The sequence below is a fragment of the Anser brachyrhynchus genome (assembly GCF_964034855.1).
Source record: "Anser brachyrhynchus genome assembly, chromosome: 3".
NCBI lineage: Eukaryota > Metazoa > Chordata > Aves > Anseriformes > Anatidae > Anser > Anser brachyrhynchus.
The window spans coordinates 126,343,159-126,370,982 of NC_137696.1; the positions used below are offsets into that span (position 1 = coordinate 126,343,159).

General features: G+C 46.2%; 1 protein-coding gene across 1 annotated transcript in view; it reads right to left on the minus strand.

Annotated features, from left to right (window-relative positions):
- Positions 1-2,584: 2,584 nt before the first annotated feature.
- The window catches only part of PPM1G (protein phosphatase, Mg2+/Mn2+ dependent 1G), a 28,169-nt gene continuing 2,929 nt past the window's right edge, over positions 2,585-27,824 (minus strand). Inside the window, exons 2-10 of the mRNA XM_080585285.1 lie at positions 25,735-25,804; positions 10,917-11,002; positions 9,605-9,737; positions 7,701-8,170; positions 7,123-7,260; positions 5,611-5,845; positions 4,175-4,304; positions 3,774-3,876; positions 2,585-3,322 (exon numbers count right to left, since the gene is read on the minus strand). Coding sequence (XP_080441411.1) covers positions 3,119-3,322; positions 3,774-3,876; positions 4,175-4,304; positions 5,611-5,845; positions 7,123-7,260; positions 7,701-8,170; positions 9,605-9,737; positions 10,917-11,002; positions 25,735-25,804 — 1,569 coding nt within the window. The 3' untranslated portion in view covers positions 2,585-3,118. The remainder of the gene's footprint in view (positions 3,323-3,773; positions 3,877-4,174; positions 4,305-5,610; positions 5,846-7,122; positions 7,261-7,700; positions 8,171-9,604; positions 9,738-10,916; positions 11,003-25,734; positions 25,805-27,824) is intronic.

Here is a 27,824-nt window from a genome sequence, read left to right on the forward strand (position 1 = left end):
ATTTCATGCCTGGACCAGGCTGATGACTCTCCTGGGACAGCCCTGGGAGGGGCCTGGGCAAGGGCTGTGATGTGGTTTCCCCCGTCTGCTATTGTACCTCTGTGTCCTGGATTTTTGGAGATAGGCCTCTGATGGGCTGGTACTTCTCTTCTGATGGACCTGGGGTAGCTGGGTTAGGTTACTAATCAAGTAACTCCTGCCATGTTTTTTGTGTGCCTCCTTTGTCCACGCAGCTGAGCTTTTCACCTAACCTAACATCCTAGGCTTCCTGGTCTCTTCAGTAATTAAGTCAGACCCCTCCAGGATCTGGCCCAGCCCACATCAAAACCTGGCTCTCAAAACCCTTAGCCTGCTCACCAGGGAGCACAGCTTGATGGTCATGAGCAATCACACACTGCCACACGCATCCCTGCCCAGTATGCATGCGCTCTGGCCTCTCCCTTTTTGCTGGCACTCAGGCCCACCCACAAGAAAGAGACCACTCAGTAAAATAGCTAGAAAAGATCACTTTGTGGTGTTTGGTTGTTTACACACAACTGTCCCCTTTTATGCCCTTTTCCCACACTTGTTACGCCCTAACCCCCTTCCTTCCCCCAAACACGCTGTAGCTGTCCTGCCTGCCCCACATACCCCCATCCTCAGCATCCCCTGCCCTGTGGGCAGCAACCCTCCTGTTGATGCTGGGGAGATCTGCCTCTCAACCCCTGTGGACCTTGGCTCTGCTGAGGTGACCAGGACCCCTCAAGCACTGCTTCTTGTCTCGTTTGCATTCATGGAGATGAGCTATTACCACATAACATAATGGGCAGTCTTAGCAAAGCTCCTGATTTTACCCTTTTAACAGAGTCACTAGGTTAATAAAAATAACTGTATATACAAAGGCCTTTGATATGGCACATGACACCACAAAGCATTTTGATTAAAAGTTTTCAAGACAAAACATCAACAGAGCACACAGCAAATGGTCTAAAACTAGTTACAGCTCAGTACAAATTACTAATGTGAGATCACTACTAACCAGGATCATTTTAGAACCAGTCTCTGTGGGGTCCCCTAAGTCTTATATTAAAAACTTTCTTTAATGACCAGGGAGAAAATTGAAAACCAAGCCCTCCAGAGACTGATTCCTCTCAGCAAGAACAAGACCGTCTGCCACCAACCAGGTCCATTCGAAGTGGTTATAACTCCACTGAGCAAAACTGTGCCTCTGGGCTCAGCCTCCCAGCAGGCATTTACCCTTCTGCATGAGGCTCTACAGTATCACTACTCTCACCATCCTAAAAAGGATGTGTGGAAACTAGAGGGACATCAGAAACAACAAATGCTTTTGGGAGTGTAGAAATTATTTGTTTCTGTTACAATTCAACCTGTGACAATTCAAAATTTGGAGGCAGCTTGGCAAACACATTCACAGCACAGAGGAAGCACCAAGTACTGGTTGCCCCTTAACCAGAGAGATCCCGAGACCAACCCATCTAGCAGCAAACGAAAGATGCCCTGAAAAGAAAGCCACCTTTGCAAAGGAAGAATATCCTCTCCTTTGGTGCTTTGCTTGGACAGCACCATTCTTGGGGACCACACCAGTTCATCCAGAAAGTTTCTTTCTGAGCACACAGTGAGGTAAAGCAACAAGTCTAACTGCAGAGCCTGTGCACTTGTGGCACTGAATTCACAACCCTGAGAAGGGCTGCAGGAGCCCAGCTTTGATGATACAGGGACCAAAACTGTTCAGCTCTGGGCACATCACGACTGGAGAGATACTTAACAGAGGGGCTTAAGCTCAGGACCACCAGGGAAGGGGCTTACCTTGTCACAAAAGATGGTGTAAGATACACCTGTACAGGCTGGTGCAGCATGGGCTGACTGAATTGTAGAACACAAGTCTGAGACAACAGGCCAGGACCAGGAGGGTAAAGTTCACCTTCAAGAGGGAAAGCTTACAGTGAAAGGCATTGCAAAGGGCACATCCCTATGACACTGGAACCCTGGTGCATCTGGATGATGTTACAGCATGTAACCTAGCCTGTAAACTCCATCTGTGCTCCCACCATATCAGGTGGAAGGTGAAGGGTACAGCAGCAGGGAACAGCAGCTGACCTTTCCATCAGTGGTTTATAGCCAAGGGACTTCACCTCTGCAGGAGCAGCTGTGGTATTGACACAAGCCATACAAGCTTTATATCACCCAGCACACCAGCAGGCAGGAGTTGCCTTGTCAGACCTTGAAGAGAGCATGCAGCTAGATGGGGTGCAGCATGCTGCAGGCAGGTTAGTTCAGGAGGGTGACTGGTAGGCACATCTGTTCAGCAGACAGAAACCATCTCCAGAGACTTCTCTCCTGTTCTGTGCGTAACAGACTGCCCTCAGTTGAGCCATCTCAGGCTAAGTGGATAAGCAGCAGGCCCAAGCACTGCAGCAGGGGCTTGGGCTCTGCAACCGCACAGTAGAAGCCAGCTTCTTCTTGTGAACTGCAGACATAACCCCCACAGCGCCCTGAGACACCAGGGAAGAGAGACATCCTCCTCCTCACCCCATCTTCCTTACCCCCCCACATCCAGGAAAGAACCAAGGACCAGAAGTACAACTATGTTTTCTGGGCTTTTAGTTTGAAAAAAGTATTGATTGAAAGTGTACAACAGAATGAGGTGTGGCAGCAGCACCACAGCCAGATTGTTTCACAAATAAAAACAGAAAGGGCCTTAAATAATCGGGTGCAGATTAAAAAACCTCAACAGTGAAAAAGTTCTTCCCTCTGAACAGAAAGTCACAGGCACAGAAATGGCAACAACCACATGGAGACGATGGGGGGAGGGAACATCCTTCTTCTAACCACAGGGCTCTGTGCTAAGAGGCTGCCACCTATGGCGGGCTCCTGCGCCGTGGTTGGTGGCTGCTCCTGTGTGCAGTTCTGCCCTTGGCTCATTCTTTGGAATGGTTACAGATGAACAGTGTGACATGCCCTTGCTAACCAGACCCGCCCCCCACCCCCCAACCGGGACACTGACAAACAAGGCCTCTGCTAAGGCTAAAAAAAGGACAAGACTTTGGAGTCTTGAGTTCAGCATGTTTAAGAAACAAGAGTCTGGTGAGCGCACAGCAAAGTCCTTGTGCGAGGCTTGCTATTCCAGCTTGGCCTTCTTCTTGTTATCACTGCCATTCTCCTCTGCTGGTGTTGCCGGTGCTGCCATGTCCTCCAGTTTCCGTTTCCCACTTTCGGCCGGTGGGTGCGTATTACGGGGTTTAAAACTGATAATGATGCAGGTCATGTTATCGCAGCCAGTGCCATCCCCTGAAGTGTCTGGAGCCAAACACTGATCCAGCAGCTGAGGAGGGACAGGACAGATTAGCAGAGTGCACAGACACCCTTCGAATAACCTATGCCATTGGACCCAGTCTATCAACTGACAGCAGCTTAGTTAGGGGCTGCTAGGCCAGAATGGCAAGGGCTGGGCTCAAATGATGTTTACAGCCAAACCAGAGAACCAGCCTCAGCAGCTCTGTTTTTCTCAAAGCAGACAGAAACTCCTTCAGCTTGACAATAACCTAGAGGTCAGAGACACTGGTCAGGGTGACAAAGGAACCAAATTCTAATTCAGATGTGGCTCTCTGCTCCTGTACGAGCCAGTGTTGCAGCCCAAGTGCTGCCAGATATCCCAAGCGCTGAACAAACCAGTCTGATGGAGAAGGAATTAAGTCAGGCACCAAGCTGGGATGCAGAAACACTGTGGGCTGAAAGGGATGGTGAAGCAACTGAAGGGGTGTTATGGACCTTACCTCTTCCACAATGGAGGAGAGCGGCCTCAGGACTCCATTCTCATCCTTTTGGGTGATCTTGGACTGGATGAAATCCACCACTTCCTGGCTGCTCATCACATTCCTGTAGAGTGGAAAAGTCAGAAGGGCTAGAAAAGGGAGCCATACCACACTGTCCTGAGATAGTTCCACTGTAGCAGGGAGCTGATGGTAACAAGACTGCATAGTGAGGAACAGGAGGGTTCAAAGCTCAGCACACTGCGATGTTCCTCCATCTGAGAACAGCTCCTCAGGAGCCAGAATTAACTCTTTGAGAAAATAAGGGCTGAAGCCATGCCCCTTGGGACTTCCTGAGGCCCAGCTCCAGTGAATGACCAGGGTAGCGACGGCCCAAGAGGCACAACCGCTCCCTCATTACATACCAGATTCCATCACAGGCAATGACCATGAAGTCATGGTCATCATTTATTGTCAGCACTTTGATGTCGGGCAAGGCAGAGATCATCTGTTCTTCTGGAGGCAGATTCCTGTTCCGCTTGTAGAAGTGATCACCTGCAGTGGAGAGGAGGATCACTTTACGCTGTCACTGGGCCTTGGCAATGCTGCCTACTCCAAACAGTGAGAAACAGTACTCTGCTGAACAGCAGCCCTAACAGAATTGGCACCAGTGCTTCCACAGAGCAGACCTGGCTGTGGAGACATGTGACTGAGAGAAATCTGCTGCACATCGAAGGCATCAGTTTAGGTGAGCCCACCACACTGTTACCATACAAAGGCACAGAGGAGCCTTCCTCAGTTCAGTATCTCCTCACCCCAAACCAGTTGCCACTTCCCCACTTCCTGGTGCAATATCAGACCAACAGCACATGATGTCTAACAAAACCAGCTGAAAACTGGCAGCAGCACTCAGGAGGTGAGCTATCCCATGTGTTAGAGCAGGATTTGCAGCTCACCTGAACACTTGGCTCTGCTATAATGATAGATGCTCATTTTTCAAGAAGCTCAGGCTGTCCAGGGCCAGGTATGTCAGCGTACAAACAGTGCTTAGGTGCTGCCTGAAGCATTGTAGCAAGGGGAATAGAGCTTGTGCAATTAAAAGACAAGTCTGACTCCAGAACAAGTGGGCTCAAACTGGTATAAAGTTAGGTACTCGGTAAGCAACACACCAAGGTCCTTCAACAGCCTCCTAACAATAGAAGTACAGAGAGGAAAACATCCTCTCTATCCAAAAGTCAAGTTGTTTTTTTCTGGGGACAGTTTATGTGGCATGGCTTCTGACAATCCAGCTGTGGGCACAACAGCCTTGGAGGCCTCACACACCACATCCTACACTGAAGCCTGGCAGGTGTTGGGTGCCTCTCTCTACTGACGTCTGCCATTTTCATGGCTATTTTCTCTAATTAGACTGAAATTTCACCATGTGAAATATTGAATACGTTCTAGACATCAACCAATTGAAAACTGTTCCTTAAACTTTTTCAGGGAGTGTAAATGATAGGACAAGGAGTAATGGCTTTAAACTAAAACACGACGGATTTAGTGTAGATATAAGGAAGAAATTCTTTACTCTGGGGGTGGTGAGGCACTGGAACAGGTTGCCCTGAGAAGTTGTGGATGCCCCTTCACTGAAAGTGTTCAAGGCCCGGTTGGATGGGACTTTGAGCAACCTGATCTAGTGGGAGGTGTCCCTACCCATGGCAGGGGGGTTGGATTTCTATGATTTTAAGGTCCCTTCCAACCCAACCCATTCTATGACTCTATGAAACTTAGTGGCTGGCAAGTGCTGGAAGCACGTATGTCCTGAGCGCAGCACCCTGAGGCCAGGCATGCCAGCATTCACACACTTGGACTTGCTCACCAATTGCCCTGGAGAGGTTGAGACCACCATTCACTCTCCCATCCATGGTGACCTTGCCGCCAGCGTTCTTTATCCTGGCCAATTCTATCTCATCCTCTGGTTTGTGGTCATACGACATGTCGACAGCTTTGCCACCTTCTGACACCACGCAGCGAGAATCTCCCGCATTAGCCACAATCAGCTGCTTGCCCCGGATAAGGGCCACGACAGCAGTTGTCCCACTGTCAGAGCCAGGCTGCAAGAAAAACATTTTTGCTCAGACTCCTTCCCATTGCTCTATCACAGGTCATAAAGGAACCAGCACTGCCCACCACATGCCCAGCAGTGTCCCAAACTCAGGTGTTGCATTTCAACCCTGCTTTCCATAAGCACACACAGAACAATGGAGAAAAGCCTGAGGGAAGCATGAAACTTGGCAGTAGCATGTTCACTGAGAGGCAGGGTCAAGCCATACCTTTGTTCGAGCCTCACAAAGCATCAAAGGGCTCAGGATTCTCCACTGTTCAACACACCCTGCTATATCCTCAGCTCTAATGCAGCAGTTCCAGCCCCAGCCCAACTGTCCTTGTTTCGACTAGGATAGAGTTAATTTTCCTCCTAGCTGCTGGTAGGGTGCTGTGTTTTGAATTTAGGATGAAAATAATGTTGATAACATGCTGATGTTCTAATTGTTGCAGAGCAGTGCTTACACTAAGCCAAGGACTTTTCAGCTTCTCACGTTGTCCTGCAGGCTGGGAGTGCATCTGGAGCACGGAGGGGACAGAACTAGGACAGCAGACCCCAGCTGGCCAAAGGGGTATTCCATACCACCTGATGTCATGCCCAACAATTAATATGGGGTGGCTGGCTGGGGGAGGGGACTGCTGCTCGGGGATAGGCTGGGCATCGGTCAGCAGGCGGTGACCAATTGCACTGTGCATCACTTACTTTGTACACATTATTATTAATAGTACTATTATCACTATTATTTTCATTTCTTTTCTGTCCTAATAAACTGTATTTAGCTCAACCCACAAGCTTTCACTTTTTTTTTTTTCCTATTTTCTCGCTTGCCCCACTGTGGGGGGTGGGGGTGGGGGGGAGGGTTAGCAAACAGCTGCGTGGTGCCTAGCTGCCGGCCGGGTTAAACCACAGCACCAGCTCAAGTAGACGCCTCACTGCAAGCCAGGACATCTCTTCAAAGAGAGAAGGTTGGCACCTTAGAAGCTGTAGCAGTCCTGCTGTCATACACTCCTTTCCATGCTAAACCCTCCCCAGCACTTTCTAAGCACAGCAAACCCTGCAGTGGAGTCAGCCTCTTCTAATCTCAACCTGCTGCCCAGATCCAAGCCTTATCCCTCAGTCTCTCACAAAGTCAGTCTGTCAGCAGCTGTGTTCAGCCTCAGGAGAACAGAAGGGATGTTTATCCCCAGCTGAATGGAAATAACCCCCTGCTACACGCCCCCTCCTCCCCGCTCCCCATGTGCCCTTGGCTCCACACTATGCTGCAGAACACAGGAACAAGGTGTGCACCTCCTCTTTCCCCTCCATGCCTGGTAACAACATTTCCTCCTCTTCATCCTCATCCTCCTCTGCTTCTTCAGTGTCATCTTCATCATCTTCATTCTCTGCCTCTTCACTACTGTAACCATCCTCATCTTCACTGCATTCCTACAAGAAACAAAAGATACCACCAGGAGTCACACAGGACACTCTTAGTGCCCTCCCCAGACAGCTGGTCCCTCCAATGTAATGACATGAGACTGGTTTGCCCCAGAGGAGTGAAATGGCCTGTTAAGTTTTCCCCAGACCTGATGTCTACGAACAGAGCAGCTAGTTTCCAACTACCACAGTGAATGGAGGGATGGTGCATGCAGAAAGACCAATGGGTATCCACTATGGCTGCTGCACAGATGAGTGTATGTTTCCCTCAGAGTTTAAGAGTCTAAACAATCCCCAATATTCCCATGAGATGGTCTCAAAGTATCGATCTGAAAAACCTACTCCCAGGACACACCTAGGATGAGCCAGAGACTCGTAGCTTAAGTACCACAGCAAGCAATGCATTCTGCCCAGCCAGAAGGCCACTCTGTCCCAGTGCTGTTTCCTACCTCACTGTCTTCCTCCTCTTCCTCAACCTCATCTGACTCATCCTCACTGTCCTCAAAAAATTTGGATTTGGTTGTGCGCTGGGGCTTTCCCGTAGAGGAGCAGGAGGGCCCGGCCTCCCCAGTAGAAGAGGTGACGGCCTCGTCACCTTTGCCTACTTCAGGCTTCTGCAGAGCAGGGCTGTTGCCTCCAGCGTTGGCTTTGTCTGAGGTGGAGGAAATACCCGTGATTTCTTCATCTGGCTTCCCATTCTTCCTCTCCTTGTGGTCGATAAGCTCCCCTGGGTCAGCCTCTCCGTTCATATTTGACTCCCCATCATGCTGCTTGCCTGTCCCCTCTGTAGCGTTCTCCCCAGCTGGAGCTAAGGACTTTTGTTTGAGGTTCTTGGTGCAGTTTTGTCCATAACGTGTGAGAAGCTCTTCAATGGTCATTGTGGCTTCTTCATGCAGAAGAGCAGCTTCCTCATTATCCACTAAAAATGGAAAGGGGGAGTGGGGTGAGGACAAAGAGGATCAGAAAGCAAGACATATCACCATAGCAGCAGCTGTGCAACACACACTGGGTTCAGCAGTGAGTTGCCCTGACTGGAGGTTGCTATTTGCAGACATGTTTCAGCAATGCTCAACTTGCTGATCACCACCAGGCACGGACAAACATAGCCAGGCCTGCACTGTCCCACAGCTTCCAAGCGCTGCAGATGAACAATATGCAAATGGCAGAGAAAGGTCTTCTATCCACTGCCAAGGCAAGCAGTCTGCAAGTTACCCCAGTGCCTCAGGCCACTGATGCTATCTTGCTGACTTGTAGGCAGCACAGAAGCATTTAAATAAGATGTGAGGTTGGAGGGTATAGAGTCATATTTCACCAGTGCAGGCTCAAGTGAAGCTGTTGCGGAAGCAGATAGACCACTTTCATGTGCAGATTTGTTCATTAACACTGCAGCATGAACAAGAAATTTTCATTAAAGCATTTGCTCCATAGGCCTTATGCAATTGCTTGGGGTCCTTTTGCAATCTAGACACTTGCAATCAGATAATAAAATAGCTTTAGGTATGCAGGACACTAGACAGAAAATAGGATGACCCCCTAAACTATGAGCCAAGGACCAGAAACTCCACTGGTATTAGATAACTTCCACCATTTCCTTGTTGACATCCCCCTGGTTATCCTCTTCTTTGCTGATTAATGCCAAAAGGAAAATAAACAGAAATATCCCAAATAGTCCTTAAAGTATAGGACAAAAATGAAAAAAAAAGCAACCACACAAAAAAACCCCTTCGTCCCTGTCAGCTGGGGAACAAGAACCAACAAACACAGCATTTTCAGATCAACACACTGTTCACAGTGATTTACAGCTTTATATCTGCTTCAAGGTTAGTCACAAGCTATTCAGCCAAGAGCAGCACAGGATTCTACCCTGGGATTCACTTTCTATCTGGCTTCATGATCTGGCAACTACTTGCTCATGGAAAAAGCATATTCGCTTCTTTGTAAGAAAGAACTACTGAAAAGAGACGAGAATCTAATTCAATCCTGTCTGTAGTTTGTCTGCCGCCAGCCTGACAGAGCTTAGCATCAGACATATACCATTTAATTTTTATAACTTAGCCCACTTCCCAGCTCAGGGATTTCTGACACATCCTAGAAGCTTGCACCCCATAGAGGATATCCTATGGAAAGCTCTGACAGGCTGTTTTACTATCCATATGATTAAGCTACTAAATGAATCAAAATACCCCTAGCACCAGCTCAAAGCAAGAGACAGTACCGAGAGGTGGCAGCTCCAGCTGAAATTGAACTGGCTAATTTGGAGAAGCGAACCTTCTGTTAATGGAGACCTGGTCCAATATCTCTCAGTCCCTGGCCTAGAGCTGCAGTCTTACCTATTCAGTGGCATCTGACTTACCATCATCTTCATCAGCAACTTTCTCCTTTTCATCTTCATCATCTTGGGGTCGCCCAGCCATCTGAGAGAGCTCTTTAATCACCTCCTCAGTGGTGAGCTTGGCATCTATGGCTAAGAAAGCATCTTCCAGGGCCTAGATATGAACACAGACATAAGAATGTGCATAATTTCATCTTCTGCCTACTGGAGTTCAGGAAGCTTTTGGAAAATCCTCTCAGAAATATGGTTTGATTTTTGGGTGGTCCTGCATGGAGCCAGTAGTTAGACTTGATGATCCTTGTCGGTCCCTTTCAACTTGGAATATTCTATGATTCTATACCTGCTGCGATCAAGACTCTTCCAAAACTAACCATACAGAATTGGAGCCCAAACTGGTCAAGGCTGGTGGCACCTCTGGGGTTCATCTGGTCACCCCCCCCCCCCCCCCCAAGTCAATCAGGGCCAATTCAGAGCCAGCGCCCAGGGACCATGGCTCTGGCTGTTCAGCCAATTTTCAGTCCACCTTAGTGTCTGCACATGCAGCCCATAAATCAACAGCTTGTCTATAAGGATCATATGGGAGACAGTGTTTAAGGCCTTCCTGAAGTCTACAGGAGACCTGAGGACAGGATAGCATTCAACGCCATTGTGAGGAATGGTTCAGCAAGCAGGCGCTCCCTTGCTTAGCAGACAGGCTTACTGCAGTCAGTGAACACATCCCAGTGTGGAATCAGCAAAGCATAATACTTGGGTGTCTTGGCCATAGAGCAAGAGCCACAAATTGATTCGAGTTTGCTTTGTAGGCTATCCTCAGACTAGATCTAGATGGAAGTTCTAGAGCGACTGCCTTCCCCTCACCCACACTGCTGACAATCCAGCACCAACTCTGGGGATACCTGATGTCAGACCAGGTGTTATTGCTATGAGGGAGAATAACAATATATAGAGAGATCATTTGGCAGAAGCAAGACACAAACACCCTGATTTGTTCTAACCTTCCACCTCTGCCAAAAACTATCCCTGTCCCCAAACAACAACAACCACCCAGAAAACTACACTCAAAAAACCAACTCACTACCTTGACTGGAATGAGTCTGAAAATTAAAAAAAAAAAAAGAGAAAGATGGAAAACAGAATGTTTATCTTTGAAAATACAATCAACAGCTGGTATAAACTAGAAACAACGAAGGGAAAGAGAAATGGAGATACCCTTGGAAGACGGGACAGACAGATCTTGGAAGAACGGGGAAGTATTTAAGTACTAGATACCTAACAAGGGCTCTTTTCTGCACTGATGCTTACACTTGGTTCCAGGGCAGTGCTGCATTCTTACCTTTTGCAATTTGCCTTCCTTATAGGCCTTCTGGTCTTTGATTATCTCAGGGAGATACTTGGCACAGTACAGTGCAACTTCTTCTCCTGAAAGAGAGCACAAATCATTTAAAGAGGGTGGTCCTCCCAGAAGCAAAATGTATTCTTAAGCAACTGAATTCCTGAGGCAAATCTTGGGACACAAACCAGGACTAATCCAGACATGGAGAAATCATGCAGCAGCAGCAGACTGCTGTGGATCTCACGTACACTTCCCAGAAGGCTGCACTTCCAGAACAGCAGGATTTGCTGATGACCCCTAGGAAACCTCAATGAGTTCTCACCCATCAGGTTTAGCCAATGCTAGAAACTTCCTGAAAAGCTCATTTTGGCCATTAGGCCAACTGTTTAGACCCATTCTACTTAGAAAGCTCCATTTTCGCATGTAAACGCAAGTATAAACAAGCTCTCAGAGAATTACTGACACATGATGAGCCACACAAAAAGTGAGCATTATGTATTCTAGTGTATGTTCTAGACCAACAAAAAAACAACGTCACAGCCTTGAGATGAGCCTTTCGGAAAGATGGGGGTCCCAATCAGCAGAACAGTCACCTTGGTACAGGAAGGCGTGTGCATGCATGACTGAATAAAAGGTGGCCAGAACACCAGGTTGCTGAGAGCACAGAGGATAACTCAGATCAAAAGTCAACAACATAAATCAAGCATTCACTCCTAGAGCCGCTGAAAAAAATTTGGAAGCTGAAAACACTCCAGCAGCTTAGTAATTAATACTGTCAAAAAATATTCCAGGTTGGAAGGGACCCACAAGGATCATCGAGTCCAACTCCTGGGTCTCCAAAGGACCACCCAAAAAAATCAGACCATGTGTCTGAGAGTATTGTCCAAAAGCTTCTCGAACTCCAGCAGGCTTGGTGCCATGACCACTTTCCTGGGGAGCCTGTTCCAGTACCCGACCACTCTCAGCAAAGAACCTTTTCCTGATACGCAGCCTGAACCACCCCTGTTGCAGCTTCAAGCCATTTACTGTCAAGTATGCAACAGAGCACAGTAGACATTTTTTGTGATCATGAAGGTGCCAATAAGGAAGAACATTAAATGGCATGAGGGATCCTGAATTTCTGTAGTTTGGATCAGCAACGGGGACCAGAAAGAATAGTGCAAGTTGTGAATGAACGATCTAGTAATTTAGGCTTGAATGTAAGATGCAAAGAACCTGAACTTTTGAAGACCAAATTTCCAGCTATTTAAAGATCTAGCAGACAGGATCCCCTGGAACACTGACCTTAGGGAAAAAGGAGCTGAGCACAGCTGGCAACTCTTTTAACGATGTTTTTCTTAGAGCACAAGAACTCTCCATCCCCCTGCTCACTTTCTTACATGGGGAAGGCAGAAAACTGGGATGGCTGAGCAGCAACCTGCTGGTCAAACTGAGATGTGAGAAGGAAATGCACAGGCAGTGGAAGCAGGGACGTGTGGCCAGCAATGAGTACAGGGATGCTGTCCAGATGTGCAGGGATGGGATCAGGAAAGCCAAGGCACGGATGGAACTGAGCTTGGCAAGGGACACAAAAAAAAACAAAACAAAACCCAGAAGGGATTCTCTAGGTACATTGGCCAGCAAAGAGAGGCCAAGGAGAGCGTACCCCCTGCTGATAAATGGCAGAGGAGAGAACTGGTAACGAGAGACATGGAGAAGGCTGAGGTACTCAACAACTTCTTTGCCTCAGCCTTCACCGCCAGTCAGGCCTCACACGTCTCTGTTTCCCTGAACCCGAAGATGAGGGCTGGGGGAGCCGAGTCCCTCCCGCTGTAAGCGAAGAGCAGGTTGGAGACCACCTGATGAAGCTGAACGAGTACAAGTCTGTGGGGCCCGATGCCGTGCCTCCCAGGGTCCCCAGGGAACTGGCTGATGGAGTTGCCGAGCCTCTCTCTAGCCCATTTGAAAAGTCCTGGCAGTCAGGTGGAGTCCCTGGTGACTGGAAAAAAGGAAACATCGCTCCCACTTTTAAAAAAGGGTTGATGGAAGACCTGGGGAACTAGAGACCGGTGAGCCTCACCTCTGTGCCTGGGAAGATCACGGAACAGATCCTCCTGGAAGCAATGTTAATGCACATGCAAGACCAGGAGGTGATGTGGGACAGCCACCACGGCTTCACCGAGGGCAAATTGTGCCTGACCGATCTGGTGGCCTTCTGTGATGGAGCGACTGCATCAACTGACAAGGGAAGACCGATGGATGTCATCTACCTGGACTTCTGTAAGGCCTTTGACACGGTCCCACATGACATCCTGATCTCCAAACTGGAAAGAGATGGGTTTGGAGGGTGGACCATTCAGTGGGTAAGGAATTGGCTTGAAGGCTGCACCTAGAGAGTGGTGGCCAACGGCTCCATGTCCAGGTGGAGACTGGCGACAAGCAGTGTCCCTCATGGTTCTGTCCTGGGACTGGTACTGTTTAATATCTTTCTATCTGACATAGACAATGGGATTTAATGCACCCTCAGCAAGTTTGCAAATGACACTAAGCTGAGTGGTGCAGTCGATACAACAGAAGGGTTGCCATCCAAAGGGACCTGGACAGGCTAAAAAAAGTGGGCCCCTGTGAACCTAATGAGATTCAACAAGTGCTTAGGCGCAAGGTGCTGCACCTGGGTTCGGGGAAATCCCAGACATGAGTACAGACTTGGAGAAGAACTCCTTGAGAGCAGCCCTGCAGAGAAGGACTTGGGGATTCTGGTGGATGAAAAACCTGGCATGAGCCAGCAGCACACTTGCAGCCCAGAAAGCCAACTGCATCCTGGGCTGCACCAACAAAGGAGTGGCCAGAGGGCAAGGGAGGTGACTGTCTCCCTCTGCTCTGCCCTCGTGAGGCCCTACCTGCAGAGCTACATCCAGGTCTGGGGCCCCCAGCACAAGGAGGTGGGTCTGTTAGAGTGGGTCTGGAGGAGGGATACAAAGTTTATCAGAGGGCTGGAGCACCTCTCCCACAAATACAGACTGAGAGAGCTAGGACTGTTCAGCCTGAGGAAGTATAATGCAGGCCTTCCTATAGCTATAGGTAAAGGCCACACATGCTCCTTCCCTCCTGGCTACAGAAGGAAGGTTTTTATGACACAACTCTAAGAGCCAGTCAACTCTTTACTTCCCTGTCCTTTCCTTCTTCCAGACAAATACCGTCTGTTCAGACAGCTGGCCATGAAGAGCAAAAGCTCTGTGAAGCAAAGGGCAGTCATGGAATTGAGGGAGTGAGAAGTAGCTAGCCATCAGCTCAGCAAAGGACAGAGACAAGAAACGAATGGAAATAGAAAGAGAACATGGTTGGAAGTAAAGAGATGGTGAGTTTGAGAAAAAAATAAAAAGGAACAGCGGACACGGACCTCTCAAACGTGCCCACACAAAAGGGATTAAGTGGCCACTGCCAAAGAACAGAAACCTTGCAAGACTGTTGCTAGTTAAATAGCACTGCAGAAAGTTCAAGGCTAAGGATCTACACAACAAAGAAACAGAGCTCTATTCTGACCATACTCTCCAAAATGCAGTGGAAGAGATTTTTTGACAAAAAACCTGGAAGATCACAGGTAAATAAATGATGTAAGAGAAATACAAATGATCCTAGCACTTCTTTAATAAGAACTTTTTAATAAGAACTTAAAAGGAAAAACCAAGGTGACCTGACAACAGATCTGGCAGAGAAATAAAGATTGTCAGTCCATTGCCAACCAATGTCCACTGACACAGACTTATTGAAAGCAGATGTCATCGATCCAACTCAACATCTGCTCATAAAGATACTATGATTTTGGTTGATAGAACTAAGCATGATTTACGTAAGGTATATAACTTGCATATAGGTATATAAGACAGCACTTCACTTAAAAAGTTAAATTTTCAATACACCACATGCTCAATAGGTAAACTGAAAACTACTGGCCATGAGACAAACTGAACAAAGAATCACACTGTACCATGTTTATACGCAGTCATTAAGGTCTATTACAGATGATACCATAACGTTTTTATTTAAGAGACAAAATGAAACAGTTTCTATGAGAGAGTGATGGAGGCAGTAATAGGCAGTAATGAGTAATTGCAGTGACAGGTCTTCCATATCAAGTGATAACCTGCAGGGAGTGAGCAGAGGCTTCTCAGAGAGGTAATATGGCCATTGGGGAAAACATTTGCATGGTCTTGGACAATGGCAGACAGCCACCCAGCAGATCTGAATGCTCTATGAGATGGTCCTGAAACAAGGGGTCAGGGACATGCTCCACACATCCTTATATTAACGCTGCTTTTATTTAGAGTGTAAACTAGCTCATCTAGCAGACCGTAAAACTGTAGCCCCAAATCTGGAGGACAGTAACGAGCAGACTATCCCAGGGGTCAGCACTGGGTCCAGTTCTGCTTAACATCTTCATTAATGATCTGGACCACAGGGTAGAGCGCACCTTCAGTAAACTTGTAGATGACGCAGAACTGAGGGGAACAGAGGGATCACCAGAGGGCTGTGCTGCTGTCCAGAGGGACGCTGACAGGCTGGAGAGGTAGGCTGACAAAAATGTCATGAAGTTCAACATAGAGAAGTGCAAAGTCCTGCACCTGGGAAGGATCAACCTCAGGCACCAGAAAATGCTAGGGGCCACCCAGATGGAAAGCAACTCTAGGTTGCAGCCAGGTAGGAGTCCTGGTGGATACCTAAGTTGACCGTGAGAAAACAACGTGCCCTCACTGCTAAGGCTAACATCATTCTTGGCTGCAGTAGGCAAAACATTGCCGGTAGGTCAAGAGAAGGGATCCTTCCCCTCTAGTCAGCATCAGTGAGGCTGCACTTTGAGTATGGTGTCCAGTCGTGGGCCCCCCTTAGCACAGAGAGGACACGTGGGCCGAGCAGGGAGAGCCCAGGCCGGGGCCCCCAGGGTGCTGCCGGGCCCGGAGCCCCCGTGCTGTGAGGAGAGGCTGCGAGAGCTGGGGCTGCTCGGCCTGGAGCAGAGGAGGCTCCGGGGGAGCTCCCCCATGGCCGTCAGGACCCGCAGGGAGGTGCGGAGAGGCCGGAGCCGGGCTCTGCTCGGCGGTGCCCAGGGCCGGGCCCAGAGGCCCCGGGCCCAGCCTGGAGCAGCACTGCTGGGCTGGGCAGGTGCTGGAGCCCTGCTTGACTGGGGGGACTGAACCAGCTGACCTTGAGAGCTCCCTTCCAGCCTCAACCATTCACTTGCAGAGAACACCAACAGCTTCTTGATCATGCTATAGGGAGTGAGCTGAAAAGCCTGGCCTGAAGACAACTGTGAGAACGCAGGACTTGTGCCATGGGCAAGTGAGTTCCAGTACTTGGCTGGCATCTTGGCCTAGACCTAGAAATTATACATACGCACTCCTATGAAGAGGTTTGACCAGTAAGCAAGGTGATGCATTGTGCGTACCTCAGCAGACTGAGAAAACCCATGAAAACTGCATGAATATCTTGTCAAAAATTAGAAGCTCCATCCAAGTGGGCTACTGACGCGATTGCCAGTCATCACAAGGAGCAGCTACAATCTCCTCCATAGGATCTTAGAACCATTTAGGTTGGAAAAGACATCTAAGATCATCAAGTCCAACCACTAACCTAGCACTGCCAAGTCTACCACTAAACCTAAGCACCTCATCTACACATCTTTTGAATACATCCAGGGATGATGACTCAACTATTTCCTGGGCAGTCTGCTCCAACGCCTCACAACCCTTTCAATGAATTTCATTTTTTTTCCCTTAATATCTAACCTAAACATCTCCTGCTGCAACTTCAGGCCATTTCCTCTTGTCCTATCACTTGCTGCTTGGGAGAAGAGACCCCCACTCTGCTACAACCTCCTCTGAGGTAGTTGCAGAGAGTGATAAGGTCTCCCCTGAGCCTCCTGTCTACGCTAAATAACCCCAGTTCCTTCAACCACTCCTTGTAAGATTTGTTTCACTTCCAACTTCATCTGCATGATGGCCAACTACAAGAAGCATCACACTCACAGGCTCTCATCCTCCAGGGGGATTTCAACCTGGATGTTTGCTGGGAAAGCCACATGGCAAGCAGTAAGCAATCCATGAGACTTCTAGAGTCCACTGAGGACAACTTCCTGGTCCAGGTATTAGACAAACCAACCACAGAAGTGTTATTGGATTTGGTGCTCACCAATACGGAAGAGCTCATTAAAGTTAAGATTAGAGGAAGCCTGCGTTGCAGTGACTATGCCCTGGTTGAGTTTGTGATCTCAAGGGATATGGGCCTGGCTAAGAGCAAAGTCAGGACTCTGAACTTCAGAAGAGCCAACTTCCAGCCATTCAAAGAATTAGTGAATGAGATCCTATGGGACAATGTCCTTAGGGACACAGGATCTAATCAGAGCTGGCAACTCTTTAAGAAAATTTTCCTTGTAATGCAAGAGCTCTCTATTCCCATATGTAATAAATCAAGCAGGGAAGGTAGGAAACCATCATGGCTGAACAAGGACCTGTTGGTCAAACCTAGGCAAAAGAAGGAAACGCACAGACAGTGGGAACAGGGCCATGTGCCCTGGGAAGAGTACGGAAATGCTGTCTGGACATGCAGGGATGGGATCAGGAAAGCCAAGGCACTGACAGAGCTAAACTCGGTGAGGGATGCAAAGAATAACGAGAAGGGGTTCTACAAGTACATTGACCACACAAGAAAGTCTAAGGAGAGCAGATCACCTCTGACAAATGAAGACAGAGAACTGGTAACAGCAGATGAGGAGAAGGCAGAGGTACTCAACTTCTTTGCCTTGGTCTTCACTAGTGGTCAGGCTTCCCACATCTCTCGAGTCCCCAGACCTCTAGGTGGGGGCTGAGGGAGCAGAGTCCCTCCCATTGTAAGCAAAGAGCAGGTTTGGGACCTCCTGATGCATCTGAACATGTCTATGGGCCCTGGTGACATGCATCCCAGGGTCCTGAGGGAATTGGCTGATGTAGTCACCAAGCCACTCTCCAACATATTAAAAAGAGACCCTGAAGGTCTTCAGAGGTTTTCCCGATGGCATTATACAAATGCTAAACAGGAACGGTGTGGGTAAAAGCCTGCATTACTCGTACCAGGCAACTGTTCTGACAGAAGAGCATTGCCAAAGCCACCTGCTTAGATCAGAAATGGAGAAGAGAGTGACTGAAGGGCAGCTCTGTCTCTGCCCAGTAGGGTCTGCAGATGAGCCTACAGCACCCTGCAGTCTGTGCTACTGGAAGCAGCTGACAGATCTAATAATACCAGCACAGACCCCTGATCACCCACCAGATGGAAAAGATGACTGAACACTGCGATCTTCATGTCAAAGGTAGGGGCAAGGGATGTTCTTCACAGCAACAGGCTGCTTGATCTGAGAAAGACATCAACAGCTTTACAGTCTTGGATTTAGTACTTTCATACTGTCTCTGTAGGCAAGTAAGGCATGGAATGGTGGACAGCCTATAGGAAAATGGTCTCCACATGCTTGGCAGCACTATAAAAACAATATAATAGAGAAATATCTTGCTCTGTCACCACAGAAGCAGGAATCCAGTCTCAATACAAAAAGCTCTGACATATAAACAAGCCATTTATTTGAAATAGGGACACAGACTAAGCAGTGATCTGAAAGTCTCTGATTTGTCTGGCCACCAAAAAACAAGTTACTGTTGGGAGAACTTGTAGGTGCCACTGAAAATGAGAAACTTTTGGTGCTTCCCCTGTAGCTCCAGCACAGGATGTCACGACATTTTCCTGCAAACTAGTAAGGCTTTGCACAGGAACCTTTGCAAGGCCATCTTCTCTCTTCATTGATCGCAGTTTGCCTGCAAACCAGGCCACCTGCTGTGAGCGGAGCTGGTAGTGGTGGTACCCATCTCCCTTATACAAAAGGCACAAAAGTGCTCACTTACACTGTTTTAAGCAAAATTTCTAGAAAAACAAGATTCTCCTTTGGAGTCCTCTGGCTGCAGAAGATGATTCATCACAATGAGTCCTCAAATCTAATAGCTCTGTGTCCCTTTGGTGCACAGGAGGCAGCTCCCAGCCCAGCACACAGACCAGAGACCTAGTTGCTTGCACAGCAGTCCCGGTGAGGTCTAATGGGTTTTATAAGCTGAATCAGTAACTACCTCAACACACAGTGCTGCCAACACTGCCAGAGAAACGGAACTGGCTCAAGGAATTCATCTTCTACATGCGGACAGACGTACTAAAATATTCTGTCTCAGCACTTCTGGACCTGTCACAGCAAGAAACCCATCAGGTTTTTCTCACTGAAAAAGCCTTTGTGAGAATACAAGGGAGAAGCCTGATCCCAACTGGCACACTGAGTGGGCACTAAGTACCAGGGCCAGCAGTGGCAAAAGAGGAACCGTTCTACAGTTTTGTTGAGGTGCAGTCAGTATAATTACCCCGCTGGATAATAACGTCTCCTTTCAGTTCATCAGGTAACATACTCCCAGATTTGCTCACACATGCCAAAAATCAGCCCACTCACCACATTTTAACAAGATCTCATCCTCATTATGTAACAAGCATCTTCCCTCTGAAAACTGAGGCCCAGGGTGAGGGCAGCAGCAGTGGGGTTGAAGAGCCAGGTAAGAAAGCCAATTTAGATACCTCAGTCCTGCTTGGTGCTTTTTATCATTATCTTTCCCTGCTAGTTTTACTAGGAACCAAAGGATTCAACTTCATAATATTCCTTGCCTGTGGTACTGGAACAGGGAGGAGAACAGCTACTAAAGCCACACCAGTTGCAACTGAGTAACACTGACTCCTTGATCGGACCGCAAAGACTGCGAAGCAGAAGACTTCCCTACTCCTCTTACAGCCACATGCCACTCGTCTTCAATGGTGTCTCACCTACTGCAGTACTGTCTCAAAATTAAAAATCCCCTCACTTCTTCAATTTCTGTGTTATACACAGAAGTGTACACTCTTATTATGGCTATATAGAGAAGCAACAGACAATCCATTAGGATAAAAATATTCCCCAAACCACTCATGCTCACCTGGGCATTGGAAGCAACTAAAAGCCTCAGAATCATCTGTTGGCAATGAAGTGCTCAGGCTGTGTAGTTGCCTAGGCACACCTACAGCAAATGGTGCTGGTTGCCCTCACCTGTAACAAGCATTTTAGACAGCATTTCCAGCAAAATGTAAGTTGGGAAGAGCTCTTTGAAGCACAAAGCTGAACCGTAAGACAGAATAAATTTTCCAAAAGATGTATGCACACAGAAAACAAAACAACGTGAGAGGAACTGCCATGCAGGCTCTTCCATTAACCATGGTAGGCAAGACCACAGGGCTATCAGCCCAGAGGAAGGAATGGAACCTATCGCTTGCAACTTGCAGAAGAAGTTCTACATACTCCAAGGTGCATTTTAAACTGCATAGGAGTCCTGGCACTGATGGTTTTCAGATAGCAGAGAAAAGAAAATCTCACCAAATATAATTTTCAAGAAACGGAACAGAGGAGAAGCAGAGGTACAAAAGCACAGCTTGATATTCACTCATGTAGAGTGCATTCACCTGGCATGGACTTCAAAAGCCTTCAGGGGCTGAACCTTTAGAGTATATAATTATTCATATATAAACCAACAATGATTTCAGGATCACATCTTCCATGTCTCCAGTATTAAACCAATGTCAAAATCTCAAAGCCTCCATGAATCATGTTATTAATGTTTTCTAGCAGAGAAGCATCCAGCTAAGTAATGCCAAAGCATCAGCTGCATTTCCTGCTTAATGTGATACAGATGCAGTAGGAAAGCCTTCAGGAGTATCAAGTAAGCTATAGAATCTGTAGAACTTAATTCAATAATAAAGTAAATATTTAGAGGGTTCTCCAGAGAGCATACTTTTATGTTTGTAAAGAATTAGAGAGTGCTTTTGATTGCCAAAGAGCATATGGAGTTTTCAGGCTGTCTGAAAGATCAAGCAGAAAGGTGAGCACGTACATTAGAGAGTTCAGGTCTCCGAGCATATTTCTGCACAGATATATGCCACTGCCAAAAACTACATCTGATGCAGTTTTAAAAGCAGGAGTCTCATTCAGATAAAGTATGGAACAAAATCCATTTATCTTGGCATTTCAGGAAAAGGTGGTTCCAGAGTACCTAAGACCCAGCTGGAATCTTTCTGCAGTATAATTTCTCCACCCCTGGGAGCACAGGCTTGAATAGGACACGTAAAGACAAAAACAGGCAGCAGCCTTGAGGCCAACACCTAGAAACCTAGGTAAGACAAAGGCCTCCAGAGATAAAGGTTCCTAGATTAAATCTTTTTCAGTGCATCTACATGCACAAACCCATCCTATCTCATCTTCACAAAGCTGAAAGTAGATCTCCCTTTAAGATCTGATCTGTATTTAGACACATACACTTAATTTGAATATAAAATAAAGCTTAGAGTCAAATAACAAGTAAACTAGCTACCAACGAATACCACAGAATCCCTATGAATTGGAATACCCTGCCAAAACAGGAAAAGAAAAATTTAAGACCAGAATATTAACTCCCATCCTGAGAAAATGACAGTGCATAGAGAATGCTTCTGTCTTAGATCAGAAGGGAAGACGACAAAAAAAAAAAAAGGGTGAGGAGGTTGTGGAGTCTCCTTCTCTGGAGATATTCAAGACCCATCTGGACGCCTACCTGTGCAACTTGCTCTAGGGGACCGCTTTGGCAGTGGGGTTGGACCCGATGATCTCACAAGGTCCCTTCCAATCCCTACAATTCTGTGATTCTGTAAGAGTTCCACCACACTGCATGCTAACTGGAAGAAATTTACAATGGGACTTGCTATATTCTACTTAAACACGCTGTTGGGGCAAAAAATAAGGAGACCTCATTATGATAGTGTTGAGCTCCAAAGTGGGGAGCTATGTGTAAATGAAAATGCTTATTAAAAGGAAATTAAAACAAACAGCTAAAAGGATAAAGCATGTGTAGGTAGCAACAGAGACTGACCAGAAACACCATGCTTGTGGTGCAGAGTACCTATATATCATTTTCCAGGGTTTGGGAGGGAAGATGCCAGGGCAACTAAAAAGGAAAGTGAAACAGCCTATTACAATGTGAAAGCCAGCTACAACTTTCAAACAGTGTAAGTCTTGTTCATAACAGGAAAACAAGGTATAAAAGCAAAATTAAATTTATTCTTTCCATTAACAGCTAAGAAAGGTTAGAGAGTTTCCCACCCTAAAACCTTCTTTTATATGGGACAAACCTGAGGAATTGTTTCAAACTAAAGAATGCATCAATCAAATCATACAAAAGTAGGAATAGGCAAATGTTGATCTTCAAAGTCCAGTTCAGTATAGGATACTATATCTGCATCCTTCCTGATAAGGCTTGCCTAGGAAAAATATTGAAATTCAATCACCAGAAATCTAAAACACAAGTTAGAAATCTATGCCAGTGCTTTGCTATCCTAATTAACGGCTTTCCCTAACATCTACCTCAAATCTTTTCTGTTGTATTAAAAAAAACAAGAGCACATTACTTCATATTGTACACTAACAGGAATGTCACAAGAGCATCAAAAGTCTTTTAATACCCAACAAATTAAATAGATTTTCTAAGATAACAGGAAGGTCTAACACACTGATGTTACACAAAAATACACTGCTTGATATTATTTGTTCTTGACCAATTTTTGCTAGCTGTTACTTATCTGTTAGATGCTTACAAACAGTTTCTGAATTTCTATAAGAAATAACATGTTTAATAGTTGCTAAATCCCTATATTCTTTCTCCTTTGTCCTTCTCTGCCTTTCAGAACCAATCCATCATTCAGATGCTCTGGAGGATAATCCTGGGGACATCAGCAGGTACTCCACATAGTTCTCTGCATGCTCTAGGATGAAGTTCAAGAAGAAAATTTCAAAACATTCAATCTAAATACGTCAGAGACTGTACCTTTTGAAGAACTATTAGTTTTGTCAGCTACCTACTCAGACCAATCTTTCTAATAAGGACTACTACTACAAATAAGTCTTAAATTCTTATTTACAAATTGGCAGAATTAGATAACTTGTTTCTAAAGGAAATCGGATATGAAAGTAAGAAGTCAAGAACTGGGGTAGGTAACCTTTTGCTTAATTTCACTCCAATATCAGAGAAATGAGAGGCATACATATGATACCAACAACTAAAAAGCTTCGGGGAGTGGAAAAAACTGGGTTTGCAAGACTACAGACCAGCACATCTGGTATCCAAGCCCTACAAACAGCAGAAATTGTAAGAAACAGAATTAGCAGATACATACATACATTTGGTTGAATGGGCAGAAATAAACAACCGGCAGAGGATGTCACAAACTGGTCCATTTTTTTCAAAGATACGAAGAGCAGGAAGAAATAGGTCATTTAGTTAGCTTACTGCATACAGATTTTCAAAATGTTTTCAAGTAAGTCAAATGTTTTATATACTAAGTTGCGATGGGAAAACAGGTAATATTTGACAGAAGCAAACAGTTTTCAGAATGGAGGATGACTACTAGTAGAGTTCCTTGAGGATTTATGTTCTTTTACATCTATATGAATTATCTGGAAGAGAGGGTCAAGTGAGAAGTGATGGATCAATCATTCAGGATGACCTAAACTAAAGTCATCTGCAAAATTTTACGGCAGGCTCTTGTGCTTTTGTGTGACATTGGCAGATGAAATTCCTCACTTGACAAAGACATCAATAATAATAATAATTCATGGATCAAGCAGATCCTCCTGGAAACTATGCTAAGGCACACAGAACTGAGAACAGACTGGTGACAGCCAACAGGGCTTCACTAAGGGCAAATTGTTCCTGAAAAACTTGGTGGCCTTCTATGATGGGGTCACAGCATTGGCAGATAAGGGAAAAGCAACTGATACATTTACTTGGACTCATGCAAAGCATTTGACATTATCCCACACAACATCCTTGTCTCTAAATTGGAGAGACATGGACTTGATGGATGGAACACTCGGTGGGTAAGGAATTGGCTGGATGGTCGCACTCAAAGAGTTGTGGTCAACAGCTCAAGGTCCAGGTGGAGATCAGTAACAAGTGGTGTTCCTCGGGGGTCAGTACCGGGACCGGCACTATTTAACATCTTTGTTGGTGACATGGACAGCAGGATCGACTGCACCCTCAGCAAGTTTTCTAATGACACCAAGCTGTGCAGTCAACACACTGGAGGAAAGGGATGCCATCCAGAGGCACCTGGACAGGCTTGAGGTGGGCCTATGAAAACTTCATGAGGTTCAACAAGGCCAAATGCGAGGTCCTGTGCCTGGGTTAGAGCAATCCCAACCATGAATACAGGCAGGGCGATGAGTGGATTGAGAGAAGCTCTGAGGAGAAGGACGTGGTTTTGGTGGATGAAAAGCTTGACGTGAGCTGGCGATGTGCACTTGGAGCCCAGAAAGCCAACTGTACCCTGGGCCGCATCAAAAGAAGCATGGACAGCAGGTCAAGGGAGGTGATTCTCCCCTTCTACTCTGCTCATGAGACCCTACCTGGAACAGCGCATTCAACTGCAGGACTCCCAACACTATAAAGACCTGGACCTGCAGGACTCCCAACACTATAAAGACCTATTGGAGCAATTACAGAGAAAGGCCACAAAGATAATCAGTGGGCTAGAGCACCTCTCCTATGAAGACAGGCTGAAGGAGCTGGAGTTGTTCAGCCTGAAGAAGAGAAGGCTCCAGAGAGACCTTATAGTGACTTTCCACTACCTAAAGGGAGCCGACAAGAAACCTGGGGAGGGACTCTTATCAGGCAGTGTAGCGATAGGACAAGAGGTAACGGTTTTAAACTGTAAGACGGTAGATTTAGTGTAGGTATAAGGAAAAAAAGTTTGCTCTGAGTATGGTAAGGCCCTGAAAAAGTTTGCCCAGAGAAACTGTGGATGCCCCATCCCTTGAAGTGTTTAAGGCCAGGCTGGATGAGTCTTCGAGTAACCTGATACAGGGAATGTGTCCCTGCCCATGGCACTGGGTTGGAAACAGAGGATCTTTAACGTCCCTTATTTTATATATAAATATATATTTTATATATATATATAACTATATAACTCTTCTTATTAAAAGAAAGGACACAGTCCAAAATTATAAAAGTGGTAAGTGGTAACAGAGCGATTATTTACTAATTTCTCATAATGTAAGTTGGTGATATTGCAGTGAAATTATCAGACAGCAGAGAGATCAAAATATTTTTTCAAACAAAAAATAATTAACTTGTATATAAAACATCCTGTGGAAATAACCACCAAACATATAAACCTAGTTTAAAATGCCATTAGACAAACTCACAAAGAGTTAATCAAAAAGACTCAGGAATGCCTTCAAGATTGTATGGCTATAATCCCTAGCTCGAGGATCCCCTAAGTGGGGAATGGAAGCTGGATATGCTAGGGAAGGGATCTGCCTACTCTGTTTTTACTCTTTCCTTGAGCAACCAGTACTGACAACCATCAGAGCATACTGACTATTGTCAGACCTCTGGTCCAATCTGAAATAGTCTTTCTTAAGGCCACTCTTCTGTGATTATCCTAACTTACCTATCAAGAAAATAAACAGGCGTTCTAGAGTTTTAGAAGATGGAATGCAAATCTCATTGCAATTTTGTACCAACCCATGACCTTCCTTCTAGAAATCCTAAGAAACCTTCAGATCCTTAGTCAATGATATCTATCTACCAAAGAAAATACTTTCCAAGAAGGAGCAGAATTTATAGTGATAAATAGATGCTTGCTCCAGCTGCCCTGACCGAAGCTGCTTTTACTGAACAGCCTAGAAAGAGCCACAGCAAAGAACTCTGGAGAGAACAGGGAACGCAGTTACCTCCGTGTCCATCGTAGACTGAGAACATGGCTGTTTCACTGTCCAGCTCAGGTATGCAGTTGTGTGCATCCTGAAAGAGAGAGCAAAAGTCAGGAATGACAAGGATTGCAATAGACCCTCATACAGAAGTGGGAGAAAGGAGTATGGAGGCTATGAGCACTGGAGGGAGAACAAGAACAGTCAGAAAGCCTCCTCTCATAATCTCAAAAACTTACCTGGTGAGCACTTAGCTTCAAAGAAGCAGCACAGATCTTTAATATTATGTTGCTCTCTGTGCGAGAGCAGTAGCCCAGCCTTGTCACCATGAGATCGTATCATAAACTGCTTTAGTTCCTTGACACAACTCTAGATATTTCCAAAATCAAATTCAAGCCAGAATCAAATCCCTCTGCTTATGGTACCTGGAAGGCCTGTGTTAACGTAGTAGCTCACAGTCCTTAAAGAATGTACAGCAGTGAGCTCTGTGCTCCATTATATAAACTGGTATCTAAACCAAGGGCTGTCTAATAGCATAACTAACACTAGTACCTATAGTTTGACAACTTCCCCCATGCAGGCAAATGTTGACTCTGGGTCACCTACAGCATCTAGCCATTCCCACAGACATTTTGTCTTCTCCTGCTCTTGCCAAACACGTTCCTTGCAAACTGAAAAGGCACTCTGATGCATCGGTGAAGCCAGAATGTCACATACAGAACCTCCTGACCTCACGTCTTCAACACAACCATCAGCTTTGCCTCTGCTTGTCCTGGTGAATACAGTCATGAATGATAACAGTTGTCTATCCCAGCAGGCCAACGAAAGGCAGCCTTGCTATGCACAGGATTACTGCATCCAACAAGAACAAACAACTGGGCTAGAAAACCTCCTCTTGGGGACAACGGCTCCTTTCTATTGCTCGTCACGTGGGATACTCCAGAAAGGCACTGCTGGCCTCAGGCACAGTTACTTGAGGAGTGAGGTGAAGAGCCAGACCTCTGTCAAGCATCTTTTAAACAGTGCAGCAGAGGACACGCAACTGATCAACCAACAGCACTCAAACCGAGTACCGACCCAGGTATCACTCCCTAAGGTAAGACAGGCATCTCTGTTCTGCCAACTGTCCAGAAACCGTGAGACTGTCCGTGGGAAAACTGAAGGAAAGGTGTGTCCCAGGAGTTCTGGGGGCATAAATATCAAACTCCAACCAGCCTTTCTCTGTACATGCTCCCAAACTACAAAGATGCACAACAGCACACAAGGTATATGCACAGACTGGCCTCTCTCTCCACAAACTCTCACCAGAACAGTGACTTCGAAGGAGGCGCTGCCCAGATTTTACAGCTAGGCACCTGGGCTCTTTCACCCTGAGTAAGCAAACCAAACTTGGTAATTCTAGTGGAAAGCCTAGAACTGATGAATGGACTGAACCTCTCCCTCAAACTCCCCCTCCCAACTGATTTCCTAATGCTTTCTAATTTTCTAAGGTTCAAGCCCTAACCTATCAACTTACAGCCTGACTGCACACCAAGTGCTTTTGTTAAAGATCAATCATGCAATTGTTTAAACAATGCCATCTAGTCTCCTTGCTGTGGTTCATCACCTTAAAGTTCAGTGTGCTGCAGGCTGCCCCAAAACAACACACTGTACTTTGAGTCAGCTGGCTCTAAGGTTTGGGTGTGCCACACTGTCAGCCATAACCAAGTATTCTATATATGCACATACAGCCACACTTGATTGCTGCACAGTCAAGCAACTGATGAGCTTTCCTACTTTATCGTAGACTCCTTAGATAAATAATTGTGATTTATAAAGTCCTTGGCCTCTAGGATCCCACAATCTTGTAAGAGAACCCCATTCCCCTGCAGTTTCTATTAAGCGGTAATAAAAATGGAAAAAGAGAGTTTCTGGGTTTATGCAGCACTTGGTGCAATGAAATTCATGACACTCTAATGAAACAGGCAAGTTATAATCTCAGTTCAAAACAACAACAAGACTCTGAATTATAATGTAGGAAATTTAACCAGAGTTCACTGGACACAGTGAATGAAAATAATACAACCACAGCATTTTTATGCTCACTTTTCACAGCATTTACAGAAGCTAGAGAG